The sequence below is a fragment of the Phalacrocorax aristotelis genome, chromosome 2 (genome assembly GCF_949628215.1).
Source record: "Phalacrocorax aristotelis chromosome 2, bGulAri2.1, whole genome shotgun sequence".
Taxonomy (NCBI): Eukaryota; Metazoa; Chordata; class Aves; order Suliformes; family Phalacrocoracidae; genus Phalacrocorax; species Phalacrocorax aristotelis.
In genome coordinates this window covers 19504173-19526555 of record NC_134277.1, presented here as the reverse complement: position 1 = coordinate 19526555, position 22383 = coordinate 19504173, and the positions used below count along the sequence as shown (strand labels likewise).

The following is a 22383-nucleotide window of genomic DNA, read 5'->3' as shown; positions in this document are numbered from 1 at the left end:
GTAGCTGAATCACACAACTCACACACTTGAGGCTAAGCGTAGGTATGTATCTTTTTGAGTGTGAAGGTCTGTGCAGTATCAGCACTATATAAAACAAGTTAAGACTTTCCAAATTATTCACTAAGTAACTAGAGAAAACCAGAACCTTAAGACACAAAAATAGGTCAGCATCAAAATTTTACAGGTATTCAAGTAAGGAATGCATTCCATTATTAAAATTGTGGCAATAGACACTCTGGAATCAGAAATTTGGGTAAGGGAAGAAATGACACAGCACTGTCAGTGATTCACAAGAGAGATCACTGATGTTTTATAAAATTCATCACAGTATGAATAAACAAGGATAAAACCTGTTTCATTTTAGAAGTTGTTACATAAAAATATTAAGCTACCCTTCATGAGTTAATTTTATCGTATTTTTATATGTTTAACATTACTGAATCCAGTCAAATATATACTTTAATTTACTGGATTAAATTCTAAATGCTAAAACCACCGTTGTATAAGGAGTTGCACAACAAAATGTCTGGGTCACAGTTCAGATGATCGGGCTAAAGCCACAGGGCCATGCCCAACATTGAGTCACTTTTGCTTCATAAAGTTTCCCTCTCTCCCACATCCCAAATCAAGACCCTTCATGCTGTCTCCTGGTACTCACCTGCCTACTTTCCTTCTACCCTCCTCCCCAGCTCAGCTGACCAGAGCCTTCTTCAGTAGCAAATACTGGCTGATCTCTTCTAGATGGATCTATTCTTTTCAGTATTTAGCCACATACCTGTTATTACATCATTTATTCTAATAAGTCTAAAATGACAACAGCTTGGTGTAGCTCCATTTATGGCTTCATCATAGCACAGTGCAAGTACTGATAATTCAGAGAGAAGTGGTGCTGGTGTGGCACAAACAGAGCAGCAGGAGGAAGCTTAAAAAGCCCAATTTATCTTTTGCTTTTGGGGGATTTAATTATGATATAATGAAACTTTGAATAACTAGGTCACAATAAACCACCTTTCGTGTTCAGATGGAATCCTGTAGCTCCTCCAAAGAGGTGCAATGAGGAAGCAAAAGGAAGAAATTGATTGATTTTCTCTTCTATATAGTTTGTCAGAGACAGAAGATAAAACACTCACCTTTCATGGATAAAATTAAACCCTTTCATAACTTCCCTATAATGTTAGTACTCTGCAGAAAACATCAGACTATAAGGAGGCTGGGCTTTCCAAAGCACTACTATACAAACCCTTCCATTGCATCCCATAGTCCCATTGACAACAGATATTTCACAATGCTTCTAGCAGTCCACAGAATGATATGAAAGGCAAGTGGTAGAATAGTGGTAACTTCTTGTACTGTCATGTACAGATTTTCACAGCACTTACAATCTGGTCTGTACCCATCAGGCCGAGATGTTCTCTTCACCAACAAACTGTAATTAAAAACAAAATAAAACCCATGTAAATCTAGATATTTACCTGAATAACATGCATAAAAACTTCCCTTTATCAAAAAACTTCTGGGGGATGTGAATCACTGTTCTCGTTTTGCTTCTCCTCCCGATAAGGTACTGATGGCAGGGAAGAGATGGGTGTGTTCCCCTTCAAAGTCCATCAGTGCCAGTCTTGAAGTGGCTGAAGGGTCATTGCCACTGCAGAACAACACAAAAGCATTTCCTCTCCTTTCCTCCACCCTCCTCTTAGTGGCTCAGGCAGCTCCTTTGCAGAGCTCCCCGTGTGATACTGCAGCATCGAATTAAAGCAGGATCTTGGAATGAGAACCTCCACTGGAAAATATGTCAGGCTAGACTAATCACTTACTAAGTTTTGTCAGCATTTTACTCACCTTGCCACTTTGATCATTTTTGGCTTGTATTTTTCTATATTATTAAGCAGAGCCTTCATAGTCCTTCCAGTTCCAACAATATCCTTACAAAACATGAAAAACACAGTAAGTAAAAACCAAAGGAGAGCTGAAAAGGGGAAATCTGGGCCATGACTGAGCAGTTCCACCTTCTTATTTTGTGGCAATAAGGCGTTTTTCCCAGGTATTGTGAGCCACATTCAAAAAAGGTTATAACTGAGCTCACACTCTTTGAAGCAAGCACTTTCTACTCATAAAATGATCAGTTAAGGGACTTCCCACTTCCTCTTGAAAATAGCTACGTTCCTAGCACTTGGGATGTAACATAGGACTGGAGAGGACTTTACTGGGCACTGCAAGGAGGCAGGGATCAGACTTTTCATATTATGCTCAAGACTACGGTGTATCAACATCTCTCCGTGGCAGGGCTAAATCTGCCCTATCTGTTCTTTTACTAGTCCAGTACAAATGAGGAGTCTCCAGAGCTGCTGTACCTAACCTGGTCTGAATGAGATCAGTAGAAACCTGGCTACAAAACTGACGATGGCATGGAGAGCAGCTGTTGGTCCTCAACTCTGGGTGTGGATTTTTGATTAGCAACACCTTGTCCCTGCTTCCCAGCTATCTAATAGCATTAACAAAATTTGCTGTGAACATTTTTCATTGCTGTTACAGCAGTTAGCATTAGCGAATATGAAGCTCCTAGCAGCGACTCAGCTGCTATCCTGGCAGACATCTCTGTGGCTGATGACTTTTTTTCTCTCCTTTGCTAAGAAAAGACATTCCCACATTTATTCACTGTCCAGCTTACTTCCCACACAAGCAGACCAGGCCTAAAATGCCCATCAGATCCTGAGTGCTCTCTAACCATCCCAGTTGCTTTTCCAACATCTTGAAAGAGAATCACCTACATTAATTAAGAGAAAATTTGCAGCATCAATGAGGTGACACATTCTTTTCCTCTACAACTGAACACTGTTGATTTACATCAGGAACATATCCGTGATGTGCCCTCCCTAGGGGACACTGCAGGATGCAATACTAAGGAGCAGGAGTCACAGGGACTTGAGAGAATGACTGACGTTCTCGACCAGCGTGTGAACAGCCCTGAAGTTGTAAAGCATGTGCAGGGCTGTGCTACTGTTTCAAAATCATGCAACTGAGAAGTGCAGGGCATCACTGCAGTTGATTCATTGTCCTCCAAGGAACAGAACAACTTGCAGAACAGGAGTTGATGAAACCACAGAAAGAACAAATCAAATGATGCAGAAACAAAGACTCCTGGGTATCACAAGGCAGAGTACCAATTAGAGCGGCAGCAATGTAGTTTATTCCGTCATGCACTTGCAAAAAGACTGAGAGGTCACTAAGCAAATCAAACCCCCTCCCTCTTTACCACCTCCCAGCTAAAGAAGCGTAAACACAGACAGGTTTTAGAAAGTGAACACGCAATCACGACTTGATAGTGTGACTTTACCTAAGTACAATATGACATAAGCACCCAACTTACCTCCACAATCAGAACATTCTGAAAGAAACAAACAAAAAGGAACAATTACACAATATCCACAAACTAACAGAAACAAATGTTTGAAAAAGTGAAATGAAGACACATAGGTCCATGTGCATGCGTACAACACGGCAGGACACAAGGAGTTTCCTGTTTCATTTCTGTGGCCTGAAAATGAGCCAGCCGTAAGAGCAAGTCCTGCAGTCAGAGGCTATGACTTTACTCAGCTCTGTCTAGGTTATCCTCTTTGTGCAAGAACAGATGTAGCTTCAGAAAATAAAACTAGATGGAAGAAATCCAAAGGGGATGAGCTTCACTTCATTCCAGTGTGTCTATCCATGTACTATAGTGTACCCTGGAGTTCACTAAAATACTATTTCCAATGTTAATATGAGACTACAGCAATAATAATCTTACTCCAAAATAAATTACCTTCCACCCTCCAGAAAACTCACAGTGAAGGATTACAGGCCACGTTGCACCACCCATTCTCATACTGTGAAGCACACCTCTGACAGTTTCATTAACTGATACGTAAATATTTTTAAAAACTTCAAAACAGAAATTATTAATATAGATTATCCATATTCATACTGCAGTTCCTCCTAACAATCACAGTGCTTGGTAAGGAGACACAGCATGCTTCATGCACCAACCACTGCAGAAACATGTTACCACACACTGTATTATACCTGGATGCATCTGAAATGGCAAAACACTTGGTAAAGGTGTGGAGGGAACTCCCGGTAGTAGTTCAGCAGGTGTCAGCAATGGAGATATCACTCAAGAAAGCCACTAATTTAGACTGAGCTCCGGTGGAATGTGTGTTAATCTTGGAGGGTGGCTCCTTTTTGGTGTTTTCATAACAGGTTTCACTGGTGGTTATCCTGCTTGGCACTCCTGACTGTCAACCTCTCATCTGCTGACACAAACAACTCTGGATCTGAAAGACCTAGTCCTGTGGAGGTAAAAAGTCAAAGGCCTCTTAACAACAACAGTCCAAAGATGCCCTGGCTCTAGAAGTTTCTTCCTTCAGGAAAGAACAGAAGTATGTCAGTCTTCTAGGTAAGATGAAGAGACCAAAATCATGTTCAGGAGAAGCTTATGACATGTGTGCAGGGACACATTTACTTGAAGGAAGCCATCTGTTCCAAAAAGGGTTTGGCTCTCATCTGGCTTCCTGGATGAAGTCATAACTAGAAAAACACTTCCAAAGACTAGCCCGGAACACCTGGCTCTGAGGCATAAGCAAATCACTTGATTCAGTCAGTGGACACCTGTGATACCTTCAGATTATGTGCAGGAGTAATGGTTTAACCATCCCCTAGGGAACTCGCACAGCTGGTGATATATGTAAATATTTATGTGTGTGTACATACATACACATACACATATATATATATGATACAAGGAAAGAGCAGAAGAGTTGACAAGGAAAGAACTTCACCAGAACTAAAGATGGAAATGAGCTCCTTCAGGACCAGCAAACAGTCCAGGATGACTGCGAGTGGCACCTGGTAAGAGGCTGACCTGACATCCTGACCTACTCTGCCAGCTTTCATTCATGCCAGTGCATTCCTTCCTGCTCTCCATACTGTTGATGAGAGCTTTCCTTCCAAAGGAAAAGCACAGATCTTCCAGTGACAAGACCTATCCAGCAGCTATGGCATCAGCTGGGACAGACCAAAACCGATGTGGCAGAGGGCTGCAAAGTCCTGCATTAGCACACCATGTCAGGGTGCAGCAAGGGCCGGTGGCTCCCTGAGTGAAGGGTAGCCATGAGCTGAGTGCAAGAACACAGCTGGCAGTGCAGGGGCTCTGCCAGCCAGGGCCCAGCCCCACAGTGGCCCAGTGAGGCAAGCGAGCAGACCTGAGACTTGTTCAGCCATGAGTGCATATCATCAGGTGAGGTCAAGCTGGGAAGTCAATCCACAGGTTGGGATCAGGTCCGGTGAGAGTAACCATGATCAAACACAGCCCACTGATCTCCAGACAGGTCCATAGCTATGAGACACGTCCAAGGTTAAACTGAGAGGTCAGTCTGTGAGTTAAGAGTCTGGATCAACATTGGTAGTAACGAACACGCATGGCTGTAGCTGAGCTGAAGATTGGTACCCATACAGCATAGCTCAGGCATGGACTAAAAGCCCAGGGTTGAACTGAACTGAGGCTCCTGTGCCCACAGGTGTGGGTAGGGGACCCAAGTGTCACTGGTCATGGCCATTAAGTCCTATTAGTGCACACAGGGATGTGACAGATTGAGAGAAAAGCCTAGTCCTGGGATATTTCATTGATAGACAAATAAACAACTTTGCTACCACAGCTGCTTCAGCTATCCTATCATGAGCAGCAACAGGGACTCTCTTGCTTACTTGCAAGTGGAAATCATAAAATTAGACAGAATGAGGGGACAGCAGCCTCTCTGGCCATGGAATCGGGATAAATCCAACAGGGAAGAGCAGACCTTACTAATTAACTTGTGAGAAAAAAATCATAGACATTAATAGAAAATGGGGCTAAGGAGAACATGAAAGGTCATCAAGACTATTCTGGTGGCCCAAAGAATTAACTTAAAACTGTCCCTCACAGATATCTGATTTACCTGTTCTTAAACATGATGAGGACTTCAGAACTTCCCCAGACAATGTGTCTTAGTGCCTCATTATCTAAGAGCAAAAATACAGTTAGAAAACTTCTGTTGCTATTTGACCTGAACTTGTTTTGCAGTGGACATACATAGAAAAAGCTTTATTTCCTTCTCTTTTTAAGTTGTTCTACATTTGATGACAGATGTATTTCCTCAGTTTCATCTTCTTCAGATTAAACAACCCCTGTTTATTCAACATTTTTTCACAAGTTATATTTTCTAGCTTTCTGATCATTCTTTTGTCCTCCTCTGGAACCTGTCCAGTTGGTCAGAATCCTTCTCCAGCTGTGGTGCCCCAAACCAGAGAGAAGCTTTTTCCAGTGTCGAGAAGAATCAAAGAACCTCTCTAAACACTTTACAAATAATCCTCCTTTCTATATATTCCAGTACAACAGTTACGTCTTTTATAAAGGTACGCTGTTGTCTCATGTGCAACTTGTCATCCACCAATCGTCTCCAGTTCAGAACTGTTGCTTAGTCAGTCCTTCCTCACTCGCGTTTATGCAAAAGGTTACTTCTATACAAACACAGAAGTTAGTATTCATCTTTATTGTCATTACATGTCATTCTTTGAAGCAAATTCTTAAAATAATTTCTTAAGATCATAATACTATCTTGTAGTATTTTTCCAGGTAGTATCACTAGCATTTAATGCTAATTCCATCTTTTAAATAATGAATTAAATATTGTATAGTCCCTGGAGAACATGCTTTAATGCATCCAGTCTGACAGTGAAGTGTAATTAACTGTTTCTTGAGAATGTCTTTCCAACCAGTTATACATCCATCTAATGGAAATTTAATCGTCTACATTTCCTTATCACAAATGACTCATACGAAAGAAAGAAGATTAATATGGATCCAGACATGCCTGTAGGGTTTGTCTGACCACAAGAGTGATAGTCACTGTGCATGGCTCCAGCTGAAGCGTAAGATCTCGTATTTGTTGACTAACTTGAGAAGGAAGGATATTGGTGGACCCTGAAATTGTCTGACCAGCATTCTGTTATTCTTGCCTCTTCTCCTCAGAGTCAAGGAGTCCAACAGCTGCAGGTGATATGCACTGGGAGACTTGGTCCTTTGAAAGCCCCTTTAATCAGGCAGTCTTCTAGGTCAGGAAACATAGGTTCTGTTTTGTATTATGCACATTCTCATTATTTCCAAGACATTGATGAGGATTTTCTGTGCTGTGGAGAAATCCTGTGTGCAAGGACTTTGTAGTGGAAAAGCCAGTATGAAATATTCAGATATGAAAAAAATTTGTATATATAAATAAGCAGGCATCCTGATTGTTGAGAGTGATATATTAATCCCTGTTTCGATTAGGCAGGGTTACTTTGACTAAAGTCATCATACTTAACTTTTCCTTATGACTGAAGGCATTCAAAATGTTTTGCCATCTTTTGGTACCATATTCGGAAACCACCTCCTACAAAACAACATGATGTGCTGGGAAACTGACTGTATTGCTGCCTATCCCCTACCTTTCTCCTGTTGAAGCAGGCTACTGATAGAAGGGTTCCAGAAAAGAGATGGCATAGCAGAGTATCAGAGGAACAAACTGCCAAGAAATGTTTTGATATACAGTATCCAAGACTAGATAGTGGTGATGTGTAACTAAAGCTGGTTGAAATAGATTAGCTTATCCTTGAGCAGATGGATAGAAGAAGATAAAAGGCAAATGCAATGGATACATCAAACTGGTACACTATCAGTAATGTCACCACTACCCTAAATGCACCGCTGGCTGCATCCAGCATATCTTGCGAAACACCACGGTTACATGAAAAGACTTATTCAGCTTCACCATAAAGTCCACCTGTGAGCTGGTGGGCAGGAGACTGGTGAAACTCACCAGTTTGTGGTGCTACAGCAGCAACTGATAGCTGGACAAACAATAGGAAGCTAAAGGACTCTGAAGAAAAGATCTTTTTTCAAGTATATGCATTTGAAGCTCCTGTACCACATAGATCAAGACTGTTTTGTCCTTCCAGATATTTCTGAGGCAGTTGCAGAGGAGGAAACCACATGAAAAGAAAAGTAATCCAGCCTTCTGGCATGCATTTCATATTTTCTGTCTAATTTTGGAGCTTGGAGAACAGGAAATAGGAATATTTATTGATGTGTTGACTAGACTGAGGATGGCTTAATTTCTGAGTAGAGCGATCTTCACCGATACATCTGTGAAGTACGTCCAGAAATCTAATAATGGTGCTAATATATCTTACAGTGCAACACAGAGAACAGTCAGTTTTTTAAAATATGTCCTGGAAAGATTTCTTCTATAGTCCAAATAAAGAAGGGGCGGTGGCTCAACCCTGAGAGACTGAAACACCTTTCTACTGAGTCGTGAGTCGTTGCAAGAGAATCAGCAGCTTTCATTGCTGATGGATCAGATGGAGCTGATAGATACGGATGACTGTGATTCATCCTGTGTTTACAGCTGTTTCTACCAGGTAGCTGGCAGGAAGTAGGCTGGTGCAATATGGAATCATAGAATCACAAAATATCTCACATTGGAAGGGACCCATAAGGATCACCAATTCCAACTCTCTTCTCCTCAGGTCTACCTAAAACTAAATCATATGACTAAGAGCATCATCCAGATGCTTCTTGAACTCTGACAGGCTTGGTGCCATGACCAGTTCCCTGGGGAGCCTGTTCCAGCAACTGACCACCCTCTCAGTGGAGAACCTTTTCCCAATGTTCAGTCTGAACTTCCCCTGATGCAGCTTCATTCCATTTCCTCATGTCCTATCGCTGCTCACCAGAGAGAGATCAGCAGCTCTCCCTCCATTGCCCCCCTTGAGGAAGGTGCAGACTGCGATGAGGGCACCCCTCAACCTCCTCTTCTTCAACCTGAACAGGCCCAGTGACCTCATCCACTCCTTGTAAGCCTTGCCCTGGAGACCTTTCACCATCTTGGTCACCCTCCTCTGGACACACTCTAATAATTTGATGTCCTTCTTATATTGAGGCTCCCAAAACTGGGCAGAGTTTGCGCCAGTGCAGTGTAGAGCAGGACAATCACCTCCCTCGACCGGCTAGCTATGCTGTGCTTGATGCACCCCAGGACATGGTTGGCCCTTTTGGCTGCCAGGGCACTGACTTATTCATCTTGCCATCAACTCAAACTCCCAGATCCCTTTCCTCAGGGCTGCTCTCCAGCCTCTTGTCCCCCAGTTGGTATGTATAAGCAGGATTACCCCATTCCAGGTGCAAGTGCTGACACTTGCTCTTGTTAAATTTCATATGGTTGGTGACTGCCCAGCTCTCTAGCCTACCCAGATCTCTCTGTAAGGCCTCTCTACCCACAAGGGAGTCCACAGCTCCTCCTGGTTTAGTGTCATTGGCAAACTTACCTAATGTACATTCAATTCCTGTGTCCAGATCCTTTACAGAAACATTAAAGAGCGCTGGCCCAAAAACTGTGCTCTGTGTTTTTAAATGCAAAGGGGTGCCGTGAAGTTTAAAATTCTCCAGTTTTGAGTGACCAGGGTGCACAAAACTTGTGACTCTGCATGTAGGCATTTGCACTGAGCTGTCTTTGAATTGACATAAAACATAAAATTTTAACAAGATAAAACGCTAAGTTGCAAATTTAGAAAGGGGGAGCATTTCCTGGAAAGCAGAAACTCTACTTAAGTAACCAAATAAACAACCATACTCAATGCAATACTACAGCTAAGAGGACAAACACAGCCCTTGCATGTTTAGCAAGAAAACCAGGTAGATACACAAAGAGGATATTTTCTCCTTAAATGTTTCAGCATAAAATCAGTAGAATAACATGCACACACATTTTTTTAAAAAAAGCTGTTTAAAAAAAATAAAAAGCACAAAGAACTTAAGACTGAGAGGAGTGATTTGAGACCTAGAAAAAACACCTTACAGTGAAGTAAGGTTTGTAACAGGAAGTAATAGCTCTTATTTAATTAACAGCCCAGTTCCCAGTGGGAGAACATTTTTCACAAAAGAACTTTGACCTTTCAGCCCAAAACCTCAAAGAGACCACAAAATACTTTCAACAGCTGAGCCTGGGAACAAAAATTCAGAACTGCTGTATGCACTAGAAATCATGGACTCGGTAAAATACTGGCTTTACGGCACATTATAATCTTCCACTGCAGCTGACCTCCAACTCATTTATCAGTGTTCCACAGCTGATAATTTGCTCTCTTATTTTAGCTCAGAGGAATTCTTAACATTTTTACCTGCCCCTTTGGTCATTGGGCAGGTGATCACGTAGGGCAATAACTTTTTCCTCCCAAATTGTCTGATTACCACGTTAGATTAAAATTAAGAGTTTCTCCCAATCTGTGCTTAGCTTGAAGTTTGCTGATTCTGTTCAGACCAACAGAAGGATCTGCATGCTTGAAATTTTGTTTCTTACAACTAAATCAATTGCCTAGTATTATTCTCCTGTGATTAATTCTACCTTCAAACCTTCTCTCATTTACATCCTACCGTATGCCTGTACTTTACAGCAGGCTCCCAATGTATTAGTTTATCTGAAAGAAGCTTAAGTAATAACTGGATGATAGGCAAATACGCAGCCATATAGCAATATAAATTTGATAATGGCAAACTGCTCAATCTAGTAGGCAAAAGTATTAAAAAAAGGCAACAGCGAAAAGCAAAAAGCTACCCAAATTCAGAAGAGAAATTAGTTTCACCATTTTAGCAGTGATGACAGTTGACTCTTGGTAAAACATGCCTGAAGTATGGAGGTTTCTCCATCAAGTCTTTAAATCAAAATAATTGGTAGCTCAAAGGAGAAACTGTAGGCACAGTGAAGAACCATCTGGGACCCTTCAGTCTAATTACCCAGGAGTTCAGGCAAGAATGTAATGGTGCTTTTGGACCTTAAAATATAGGAATCTCTAAACAAAGCTCTGCTTGTGATCAGGCCAAATAACTGTACTGGAAAAAAAAAAAAAGGAAAAAAAATAAAATTAATGTTAATGTGGCAAGATTTGCAGAAATTTTTAAGGAAGCAATTCAAAAAGGCAGATTTACCTAAGTCTTGTAAAGCTCTTTGAAGGTAAGCAGGTAGTAAGCTTATAAGAAAGAACAACTTTTTCACATACTACTTAAATATGAACCTCCTTGCTATAGGATCTTGTGGAACTAGAGGTGTAACTGGAGTTACAAAGAGAGGACACAGACATGGATAAACAGTTCTAGCACTTGATATATTCAAAACGATGGTCCAGATGTAAGTTGGTTTTTATAAGTCTCTGTCCTTGCTGTGTTTCATATATCCTTTCCCTAATAAAATTCCAGTTGTCTGCTGCTGAAGGTGTGACACAAGCCTAGACAGGACTTTCATCCTATTTAGTATGGTGGTAATGCTGGTCTTACAAGTGAAGAAAATACATGGAAATGATGGAATTACTTATATCTTCAAGTCCCCATTGGTGTCCTGCGTTCCTTCCTCTCTCCTTCTTTGATAGAACTATTCTTAAACTATTTGGGGATACAGTTAACGTATTGTTAGTTATACCACCTTATAAAGTATCTGAATACACAGTTGCTGGAAAAGGTGAGTTCTTTCATACATCCAGTTCCACAGATGAATGCATATTCGTAAAAAATACAAGACTAAAAAATAGACACAGCCTCTTTATACCTATCTCTATTTTTCTGGGGGTGGGTGGGTGGGTGGGGAGGTGGAAGACTACAAAATAGCGTCTTTTCATTCCTTTTAGTTCCATTTCCATTCAGAAATCTGCATTTTCAGAGAGATTATTTTTAAAGACACCTTCTTTTCATGTGTACTTCATATCATCAGAATTCCATAAATTGATAATGAGATTCTTCAAACTGAATTGTTAACGGATTATCAGCTTACCTGATAGTACTTGCTTACCTGCAGTACTTGCTCTCTTAGCATTGTATTTGGGGAACCTCAGGTACTACTTGTTAAACAAGACATTTTATGACAATTTAAGTTAGGCTTGAATAAGCAGTGCCATAGGCCTGAAGAATCATCAGCATACAAAGGTTAAACAATAATGCATCCAGTTTCAGTGAAGAGGTCCAAAGGAGGCTACGGGAACTCTGTTAGAAGTGAAATAATTTTATGGCATCCACAGGAATTAAATCCACATAAACTAACACTTAATCAAGATGTTAGAAAATAATATGAAAGACTTTTGACAAAGTAGACATCTAAGAAGGAGCTTTCTACAGGGTTCTAGAAAAGGTTGTGAATGTCTGATTTTGATCTTTTCTGCTGGGCTGATCCACATCTTATGGCATTCCTGAAAGGACAGATAACATCTGAAAAGTGTTATATTTTAGACACTCGATTTGGTCAGTGTCAGCTGCTGATGGGAGCAACTTGGTTAGTGCATTAAGAGTCTATGTATACAGACTCTAGCTACTTAAAGTCTGTGAAACCAGTTCAGTACCTCCAAGAGTTAACAGAGTGGGGGACACAATGGAGGCATGATGATACGCTCTTACTGACATTTTGTTGTTAGAGGGCATTGTGGTGAATGCTGTACATGCACGTGTTCTGCTTGCAGCCGTCTTTACAGCATGCTTCTGTTGTGCATAAGAAGTAGAGCAAATTACTATAATCAATCTAAAGGTAACACAGGAATGGATCCCTGTCTCCGTTCTCTTACTTGAAAGAGAAAGTATAATTTTCGGATCACCTGGAATTGGAAGAGGGTTTTCCGGGCACAGGCGAAATCAACAGAATTATGAACATGTATGATTGAGAAGCAGGTAGAGAGCGGCCGAGCAGAGCCATTGTGAAAAATGGGATTGGAAGGCTGGGAAGTTTTCTTTGTACATTCCTTCCTCCAGAACAACAACAAGAAATGAGAATAGTGATGAACAGTAGAACAGGTTACTTAAGAAGGAAGTGCAAAGAAAGGCGATTGACTTTGGGGAAGAAAAAAAATTGTCTTTTGCAGTTAAGGATGGCAACTGTCAGAAGAGTAGACAGTATAAAATCTAATTAAGAAAAAACACAGAACAACAAAAGTGACTAAAGATGGTGGTTAAGTAGAGGTTCTGAAGATTTGGAATGCTTCAGACACACAAAATCAAACTTTGAAAAGATGAAAAAGGCAAGGCTGCACATCAGATAGGAATACAGTAAAATGTAGAGATGAGTGGGGGACATGACTGTTGCAGAAGTGTATAGTGGATTTTGTATACCTTTACTGTCATATAAATAGTCTGTCATGCGCATAATGTTCTGAAGAGAATGTCTTTTTTGTTTTTTTTGCATATAGGGAGAGGAAGCACAACATTGCTCAAAGCAGTGAATGCTGAAGGAGAAAAAAATAATAGGTATAGAACCAACACAATTCTGAGAAACAAACCTAAAATGGGGAAGGAGAGGATAATATGTATTTTAAATCTAGAGAGTAAAACTTCATGTTACACAACTGCCACATATATGATTTATAAAATACTGAAATGCTAACAAATTTAGGAGAATGCTAGAGAAACAGCTCTCAGAACTGTTGTTATAACCTATGACATGCAGAGAAAATGGCTCAGTAAAATAAGAGAAGAAATGAGAGGCATAAGAGAAGGAAGTGAGATAGCCTTGTGTTCCTGGAACATTTATCCATGAAATGTCATGGACGATAATTGTATCATACTAACTGCATAACTACTTTGGTTTAATTACTAACCAAATTAGAATGATTAATTTTGTTCACATTCTATGTTATACAGAAATAGTGATAATGACAAAAATATATGGATCTAATTTTGAAATCAAATACATTATGCAAATGGAATAAGTACTTGCAGAATTATATAAACTCTTAAGTTTATAATTTTGTCTAACTTGTCTCATTTGCAAGGAGACAAGTCGAAGTGGTATTTTTTGAAAGGTTACAGGACATATTGTGTAGGGAGTGATATACAGAATGATTCCTGTCAGCAGAGACTTTGGACTACACAACCAGCTCCAGAGCTCTTAGGGGAAAATATACACACATACAAGTATAAGAGGTAAATGGCAGTGAAAACTCACGACTCTGGTACAGCTGAATCTGCTGACATTTCTAGATGTTTTAAAATTTACTTTGTTTAAATGCCACAAATACTTTAAAATATGTAATGATTTTTTACAGTATTACACGGTACGATTACAGTATTAATACCAAACAGGGTTATATTATTTGTTCTTTCACCTCATCTATATAAATTTTCATAGCCACCTTGTTTTGAAACAGTGCCTCTACTTTTCTGGACAGTTATTACAATGTTTACAAACATTAATGATAACTTTTACCCAAATGAGAATTTCAACTTTAGAGTAATTGAAAACTCAGCAGCTACTTAACTATGAGAAATTTTATGTTCACTATTTACATCATTAAAGGAGAGATTTTGAAATTATATTTTTTCTGCATAGAAATGAATAGTCACAAAGCATTAGAGTCTTAAGCTATATCAGGACTCATCCGTCAAGTACCTTTTTTAATGATTCATGCCATGGAAATCTTCATTCTTGCCTCTGTGACCTTCTTCACAGAAGAATTTCAAATTGTGAATTATTTCCTTCAGGTAATAGTTTGGGTCTGTATGCTAACTCTCCTCTCCCAGAATATTTTTTTTTCACAGTTTGGGTCATTATACATTTTTCCCAGGCTTATAAATTTTTTATACAGCATATTATAGAGAAGTACAGAGGAGATATTCTTCCTTCTGAAGAGCTATTATCCTTAACAATCTCTCTAATTAGCTTTAGAATTTTTTACTTCAAGCTTTCTCAGAAAAAACACATTGATATAAAACAGCATGCTCATGAATATACTCAGTGATCTTTTCTTCCAGTAGTAAGAAACACATGGAAATTATTTAGTTGTTCACTAAGGTTATAGGCTAGCTGAGGTTCCAGGTATTATTACTTGATGAAGAGCACTTTAAGGTCAAAATCTCAGAATCTTTTGTCTGCAGGTTTCAAACCTGTTTATGTTATTGATGCTTTTGAAGTTTACAGAAACTTAATGGAACTTACATTCCAAACCTGTGCTGGCACTTCTGAAAACACCTTCCATGATCACTAAGTTAATGGGACTTAACCTGGCATATTAATTTTTCAATATAATTACAATCTTTTCTTAATAAGTACTCCAAGCAGGCAGAAGAAACACCCAGCTCACTTAGAAGTAGGGAAGTTGAATTCTAACAGTAAGTCTACTAATTCGCTCAGTGACTTAGAATGGTTACTAAAGCCAGCAGTTTTAAAAGCCAGCAGCTAAACTAAGGTACTAAAAACACTTCAAGGGAAGATTTACATTGACTGTAGGAGGCTCTGAATCAGTCTGCAAATGGCTGATTAGTAAAATGTGCTGAATACTTGCACTAATTGCTTAAGTCAACAACAGATGGGGGAGTTGGCATCTGTGGACATAAGGCCACTCCTTCATATATCCAACTTTAGACGTGTAAGTATGAGTGTTTGAGCTCAAGCTTTACATCTCAGCTTTTCAATCAGTAAAATAAGTCTTAAGGAAACCCCATTCTTATGTGTTATAGTGAAAATGCTATTAATTATTCATACATCAGCTGTGTCACAGCCAACCACACATACAAACAACCCCCAACCATGTCCTTTCAGCAAGTCTGCTCCCCTGCCAGTCCCAGCCCTCCCTTCCTGCTCCGCTTCAGCCTCTCCATGCCCAGCTTCCTGCACTGGGCTCCCTTCCTGATCAGCAGCCACTTTCATTTCCAAACCAGCCCCTTCACACCTACCCAAGATCCCACCTTCCTTACCCAGCAATCTTAAACTGAATTGCTGTTCAGTCCTCTCCCCAAGTATCTCCTAGCCTACCAACAGCCAAATTTTATGTCTCATTCCAAACCTGGGAACGGGAGGGCTGTGCCAATGAGAAAAAGGTCACTGGGATTTTCAGTATAAGAGAAAAATTTACTTTATTTTTGGAAGGAGCAGAACTACTTGGGGTGAAATTTTCCTTCTCTCTCATACACATGTGGTCACATACAAATACACAAAAGTCCTGTGAAAGAAAATTATGTTTTGGCCCAGTGAATTTGAAGGATACTAGAAAGATTATGTCTGGAAAAGATACTAATAAGTGAAACCATTCATCAAGAATTGGCGATTGGAAGATGGGGAAGGGGAACTGGGCCTGGAAGCTTAGAAAGTGTTTGGACAACCTGGGAAAGAGAAATGTTAGGGAAGATGAATAGGTGCACTGCCAGTTCTGCCTGTGAAGTAGAGAAACATATGCAAAATCATCATGGAAAAACAAGTAGCACCAGTGTTTGAATATTAGATAGTAGCAAATGAATTAATATTTCCCAAGAACATGATTAAAAATTTAGTGATAATTTGGAAACAAACACTCAGCAGGAGTATTTAGAAGTAAAAATCGAGGACATACGTATCACTAAAATATACTGAGTAAAACAGCATTTTTTTCATTTAAATTCTAGTTGCATCAAAACATATTTAATATTAATAGAATATTTAAAATTAAGTTTTTATCTTGGTTTTTTCTTCTGTGCTATAGTTAGTACAACAAAACAAATGAATTTGCCCATGCTACATTTGAGTGCTTTGAAGAAACGGGTATTATTTAGTGCCAGCTAATAAAAGAGTAATTGCACATACAGTACAAATAACAAGATAAGTATTATGTTGCCTTAATGCATAAGTAAAGAATCCATTTCTGACCATTTTCCACATAGACCATTTGGCTAATGAAATCAGCCTTCCTTCCTCTTCAAAGTACTGCTTTGTATTACCATGGTTGGATGAAAATAGCCTTTTCACTGACTCAAACCACTCTCTTTCATTACCACAATGTTCAAGCATAGTACAAAGCAAATTCAGTCATACAGCCAGCCTGATGTTGAAATTAAAAAAATTCCATTTGATTATCTAAGTGAAAGGTTCCACAACGGAACTTTGTGCAGTAGGAAAAATTGTATTAAACTCCTCATATGCTGAATTCAGCAGGGATAGTCAACATGCGGTTTGCTTGCATGCACCCATCAAAGGCAATAAAAACAAGGCTCCAAGACATAAACAAGCTCAGGGGAAGCATTCCAGCACAAATTTTGCCCACAGTCTCACCGATGGTACATATGTAACTATTGGGAAATCCCCACACTAGGATGAAGAGGATACATACTGACCTTTTTGGGCATCTGCAATCTGCAAGCAATGGCATTAAAGCAATTTAAGAGAGATTAATATATTTATTTGATTCCAGTATTAGTATCTGACAGTCCACATGCAAAATTACACAACTTCTCAAGTGTTTTTAGTGCATGTATTTTCTTTCTTAAATTTAAAATTAACAAACCTTCCCAGTCAGCTTTGAAAGATCATCTCCTCCCATTATCTGCATATCTTGCATAGACTGATCATTCTGAAAGAAGAAAGACAAAACTTTGAAATTGGATATAACTGTATAAAATAGAAGTATAAACATGTTAGTTGTTTTTGGATCTTTCAGTCTTGGGTACCAATGTTTTCTAATGCTCGTTAGTATTGGTATATGATGAAACCACACTCTCGCTTGTTTCTGTGGCTTCCATCATCTCATGGTTGTATTTAAGCTAACATCAAGCTCCAGGCTTTATTGAACTAGAAAAAATTGCATCTTTCTTTTCAAAATAAATAATGTTCCCTCGCTTGCTATTTCTTACTGTGACAAGTGTTGAGTAATGTATTTGTTCCTTTCATGATGAGAGGACAGGAGCATCTCAACACTTGACCAAACACCTGTAAGCACATTCTTTTTTTGGAACAGGCTTTAGAAACACAGGCGAAATGTGCTTACATCTGTCACTCACACAGAGAACTCGGCTATTTTTGAAAAAATCCACTCAGTATTTTCTCAGGGGAAAAAAGTTTTGCAAAAATTCTCACTTGTTATGAAGAATAGTTTCAGTGTGCCATACAGTTTCAAGAGTTTTGCTTTTGCTTCTTCAACTAACTCAAAGACAAAATCCTTGAGGTCAATTTCCTAAAATAAAATACTGCCAATCAGGTCAAACTAAAGGCACCAGAATATCATACTTTGATTTTCCTATTAGAAAAAGATATTTTTTTGGAAAAAGCAGTAAAACTTTTTTTTTTTTTGGTGAATCTGTGTTACTGACATTTCTAGCTGAAATACATTCTGATGGAAAATTCTCAACCAGCTCTAGTCCAAGATCATTATCAGCGCATGCAAAGTTAAGATCACCTAAGGGAGACATACTTTTAAGGGAAGACAAAAGAGGCCTTAAAGAAGGTACCAAATTAAAAAATAGACAGTCGTGGCTAGGCTATATGAATTTCCCAGAGAACGCAAGAGCAAAACTAAATCTAGTTAATGTGGGGTTTTTGCCAAATTGGTGCATGTGCTAATCTAATCTCCCTACCCATAGGAAGACAGTGTTAGTCCAATTTTAACAATAGCTGCAGTACCACAACGTACACTGTAGTTTACTAGTAGCATCAGGAAGCTTTATTGTTACAAACTGATAAAAATGCAATACTTGAATACTTTGCATTTATTTCATAAATCCAGTGCTCTGAAGTCAAATGTTTTTCCACAAATATATAATGGGACAGCAGGACTTATAAGGTAGGTGAGGATATACTGGGTAAGGGGTTTATAGCTCCCTGGCTGGAGAGCAGCTCAGTGGAAAGGGACCTGGGAGTCCTGGTGGACAGAAAGCTCAACATGAGCCAACAGTGTGCTGCTGCGGCCAAGGCGGCCAACAGGATGCTGGGCTGCATCAAAAAGGGCATTGCCAGCAGAGATAAAGAAGTCCTTATCCCGCTCTACTCAGCGCTTGTCAGGCCACACCTGGAGTACTGTGTACAGTTCTGGTCCCCTCTATACAAAAAGATGTGGACAGGCTGGAAGGGGTCCAGAGAAGGGCCACCAAGATGATCAAAGGACTGGGATGCCTGCCATATGAGGATAGGCTGGGAGAGCTGGGTTTGTTCAGCCTTGAGAAAAGGAGCCTCAGAGGGGATCTCATCACCATGTACCAGTACTTAAGGGGTAGCTACAACGAAGATGGAGACTCCCTTTTTACACGGAGTCACATGGAGAGGACGAGGGGGAATGGACACAAGCTGCTCTTGGGGAGATTCCGATTGGACACCAGAGGGAAATTTTTCACAGTGAGGACAATCAACCATTGGAATAATCTCCCCAGGGAAGTGGTTGACTCGGCCACATTGGACACCTTCAAGAGTCGTCTGGACAGGGTGCTGGGCCGTCTTGTTTAGACTCTGCTTTTCCTAGAAAGGCTGGACTAGATGATCCCTGAGGTCCCTTCCAACCTGTGATTCTGTGATTCTTTCCGTCAAAAAGCAGCACTGGCAGAGGTAGCACGCATGCGCCTGCCATGCGGCACGGTTACAGATGCATGCCTGTGCAGATGGAAACTGCATCTGCCCACGCTCACGGCCCAGGTGGCGGAAGTCCAGGGACTTCCAAGGCACCTTTGCAGCCACTTGATCACAAGCAGTCTGACAACCCCAGGAACTATTTGTGGTCCCCATGGGAATGGATTGTCCGAATTACTACAGCCTTCCTGAGTAACTGTAAGTAAGGGTTACAGAATTGCCCGGATGACAATTTCTCCAGGTTTGCAAACTGCAGACCCACCAAAAGACTCCCCTTTTACTCAGATTCCACTCCTCGAAAAAGTCTCACACCACAGCATTGTTAAGAGGTCCTTAGCAGTCATTGCCTTAAAAGACAGTTTTTAGACCTGCCTTCACTTTTTCTGCACCAGATCTAGGAGTTTTAGATCCTATTCAGGCTGCTCTTATTTGTTTCCCAGGAAACAGAGCTAGAGCAGGAATGAAGGCTAGATCCCATATGTTTTCTAATACAAGTTTCACCACTTCTCTTATTTTTGTAAAGAAAAACAGAAAGAAAATAGAACAACAAAGCAATCAACTGATTTCCTCAGATTATTTTTAAACTAAATAAAAAGTGGAGATAGAGAAGATTTTAAGTTCAGACTTAAAAGCATAAGCCTTTTGTTGCAGAGCAAGACAGGTCACTCTTCAACAGTCAGGGACATATTCAGGTCAAGACTATTATAAGATTATAAAAAGCAGTTGCTAATATCTATCATGGCATGTGTAACCAAGGCAGTGACAAAATATTTTTTCATTTCCAAATGAGAAAGTCTGGAATTGCATTAACAACCAACATACAAGAAGTACTGAAGAGGCAGTACTTTAGCTGCTGATTGAAAAAGAGAGGGGGGAAAAAGATGACAGTGAGATGCAATGATTAATGAATGTATTTATTTTTAACAACAAAAAAAATTCTTTCAGCAGTCTTCACAGCAGCTATGTGTCCTTTGCATTTGGTATTTCTGGCTCCAGCTGAAAGGAAGATGCTGAAATAGCATCTTCATTGCTGGCAAGCAGTTAAGCAAACACAAAAGCCATTGAGAGCTGGGGGATCACAGCATCCTGTCAATCTGCATATCCACACATTAGCTGTTGTGACACAACTGCAGACAATTATGAAAATCCTCGTGTTCTGCCCGGAGAACGATTGCTGTCAGAGGACAGAGCTGAGTATTCACTGTGCCTAAAAACCATACAGAAAAATGCAAGCTCAGAACCCTCTAGCTAAGGTGCTTTCAAGAAATTTAAAGAAATTACATGCATCATGCAGTAGAGCAATTCTCACACAAAAAAACCAGATAATTTATTTTAATGCAATTTATAACTATCCCTACATCCCTCAATTAGCCCATATTGTAACATACATACCTGCCAAACAGCAAGACCCAATACTACAATGTCACATTACCGTAATCATAATGTTCATATAGATAATGTGCACACAATGGTTGCCATAGGAACCTCTCAATGTTTTTTTCTGAGTTCTCCGTTTATAATCTCAAAATAACACTGCATTAAATGTTAAGTGTAAAGTATAATAAATGTCAGAAAAGAAAGAAAATCTGTTTCATTCAGTACCAATTACTGTCAGTTCAGAACTGTTTGTTTAACTTTCATGGTCTCAAGTCATTCAGAGCTTCTTTTTTCCTTTGGGAGTTCTTCCATACCTTGACAAAACTGATATGATTGAGTCTCTAGGAATTCCTATAAATGCAGAGACATGAATTAAAGGTTCGCTTTCAGTCCCCCAAAGTTTGTCAAGACTTGCTGTCTAACATCCCTAAACCCAATCAACACAATTTTTGCTGTTAAATGCTTGACGGTAAATATAATGTCCCAGATAGAGACATATCAAAATCACAGTTTTGCTTAATGCAGCACAAAATTTATTGCAGCTGTTTCTAACAAGGCATGATGCATTGTGCCACATCCATACACCTCATCCCAAGCTATATTTAATGCTGCATTTCTGATTTTTTCTGTGTTTAATAAATCTGCATTTTCCAGGAGAAACCTCAATTTCTTTGTTTTTATTTGCTGTGTTCACCTGTTCATCTTTGTTTTATAATTTTATTTCATTCAGTCCTTGTCAATATATAGCTTCAGATCCTATGAATACTTGATGAATGAAAGCAAGAATGTGGCTATTTCCACCTCCGTTTTTCATTACATGCAAGATAAAATTTTGACTTTCTATGTTCATTGGAAGTATAGATGTTTAAATTCCATCTATACTAAGTCATGTCTTTTGAACTGGGTGGGGCACAGAATTATTACATCTTTCACATCTCCTGAGATCAACACTTGGACATAGTTCAAGTTACAAGTGAAATGAGTTGGGTGGTCTCAGGAAAATTTGTTATAAACAGCATTGCTCATCTGAAAATTGCACCAAACTGTGAACATCTGTTACTCTTCTAAAGAAACAGAATCTGGAGTACATTAGTACTGGGCTCAGCGAAACAAAGATTCTTTAATCATGGCAAAAAGTAGCTCTAACATAACAGTTTAAATGCGTAACTAAATTATGAAATATGGACACCAGGTCATTATCACACATCTAGTTACTACAGTCTGCACAGTTCATATGGAATTTCTTCAAAAAACTGTGATTACCTTTTACTCCCAAAATTCATCAGGGAAACTCTTAACAAAGAAGGATGTGACCATCAGGCCTGTTCTGCTTTGCTTTCTGCCACTTGGGTGGTACAGCAGATCCGCCAACCTGAGGATTCCCATGGAGCCAGCTCTCTCACTTCACACCAGCATCCCATCTCCTACAACTGGGTTTTCCAAGAAGGTTTTGACCAAAAAGAAGTGATTGACAGACCATCACTTTCAGTTGTCCCTCGGAACTTCAAGCCGTTAAACACAGAGCATGTCTAAGGCTTCCCTTGTACTTCCCCAATGGCTAAGTGAAATGGTTAGCTCAGAATTACTGCCTGTAAGGTTTCTGACTTATACCAACACTGGCAGAGTTTGA

The 22383-nt window shown here is 39.6% G+C and overlaps 1 protein-coding gene across 1 annotated transcript in view; it reads right to left on the bottom strand.

Annotated features, from left to right (window-relative positions):
- The window catches only part of PRTFDC1 (phosphoribosyl transferase domain containing 1), a 48264-nt gene that overhangs the window by 2543 nt on the left and 23338 nt on the right, over positions 1-22383 (bottom strand). Inside the window, exons 4-7 of the mRNA XM_075082659.1 lie at positions 17329-17394; positions 3368-3385; positions 1840-1922; positions 1380-1426 (exon numbers count right to left, since the gene is read on the bottom strand). Coding sequence (XP_074938760.1) covers positions 1380-1426; positions 1840-1922; positions 3368-3385; positions 17329-17394 — 214 coding nt within the window. The remainder of the gene's footprint in view (positions 1-1379; positions 1427-1839; positions 1923-3367; positions 3386-17328; positions 17395-22383) is intronic.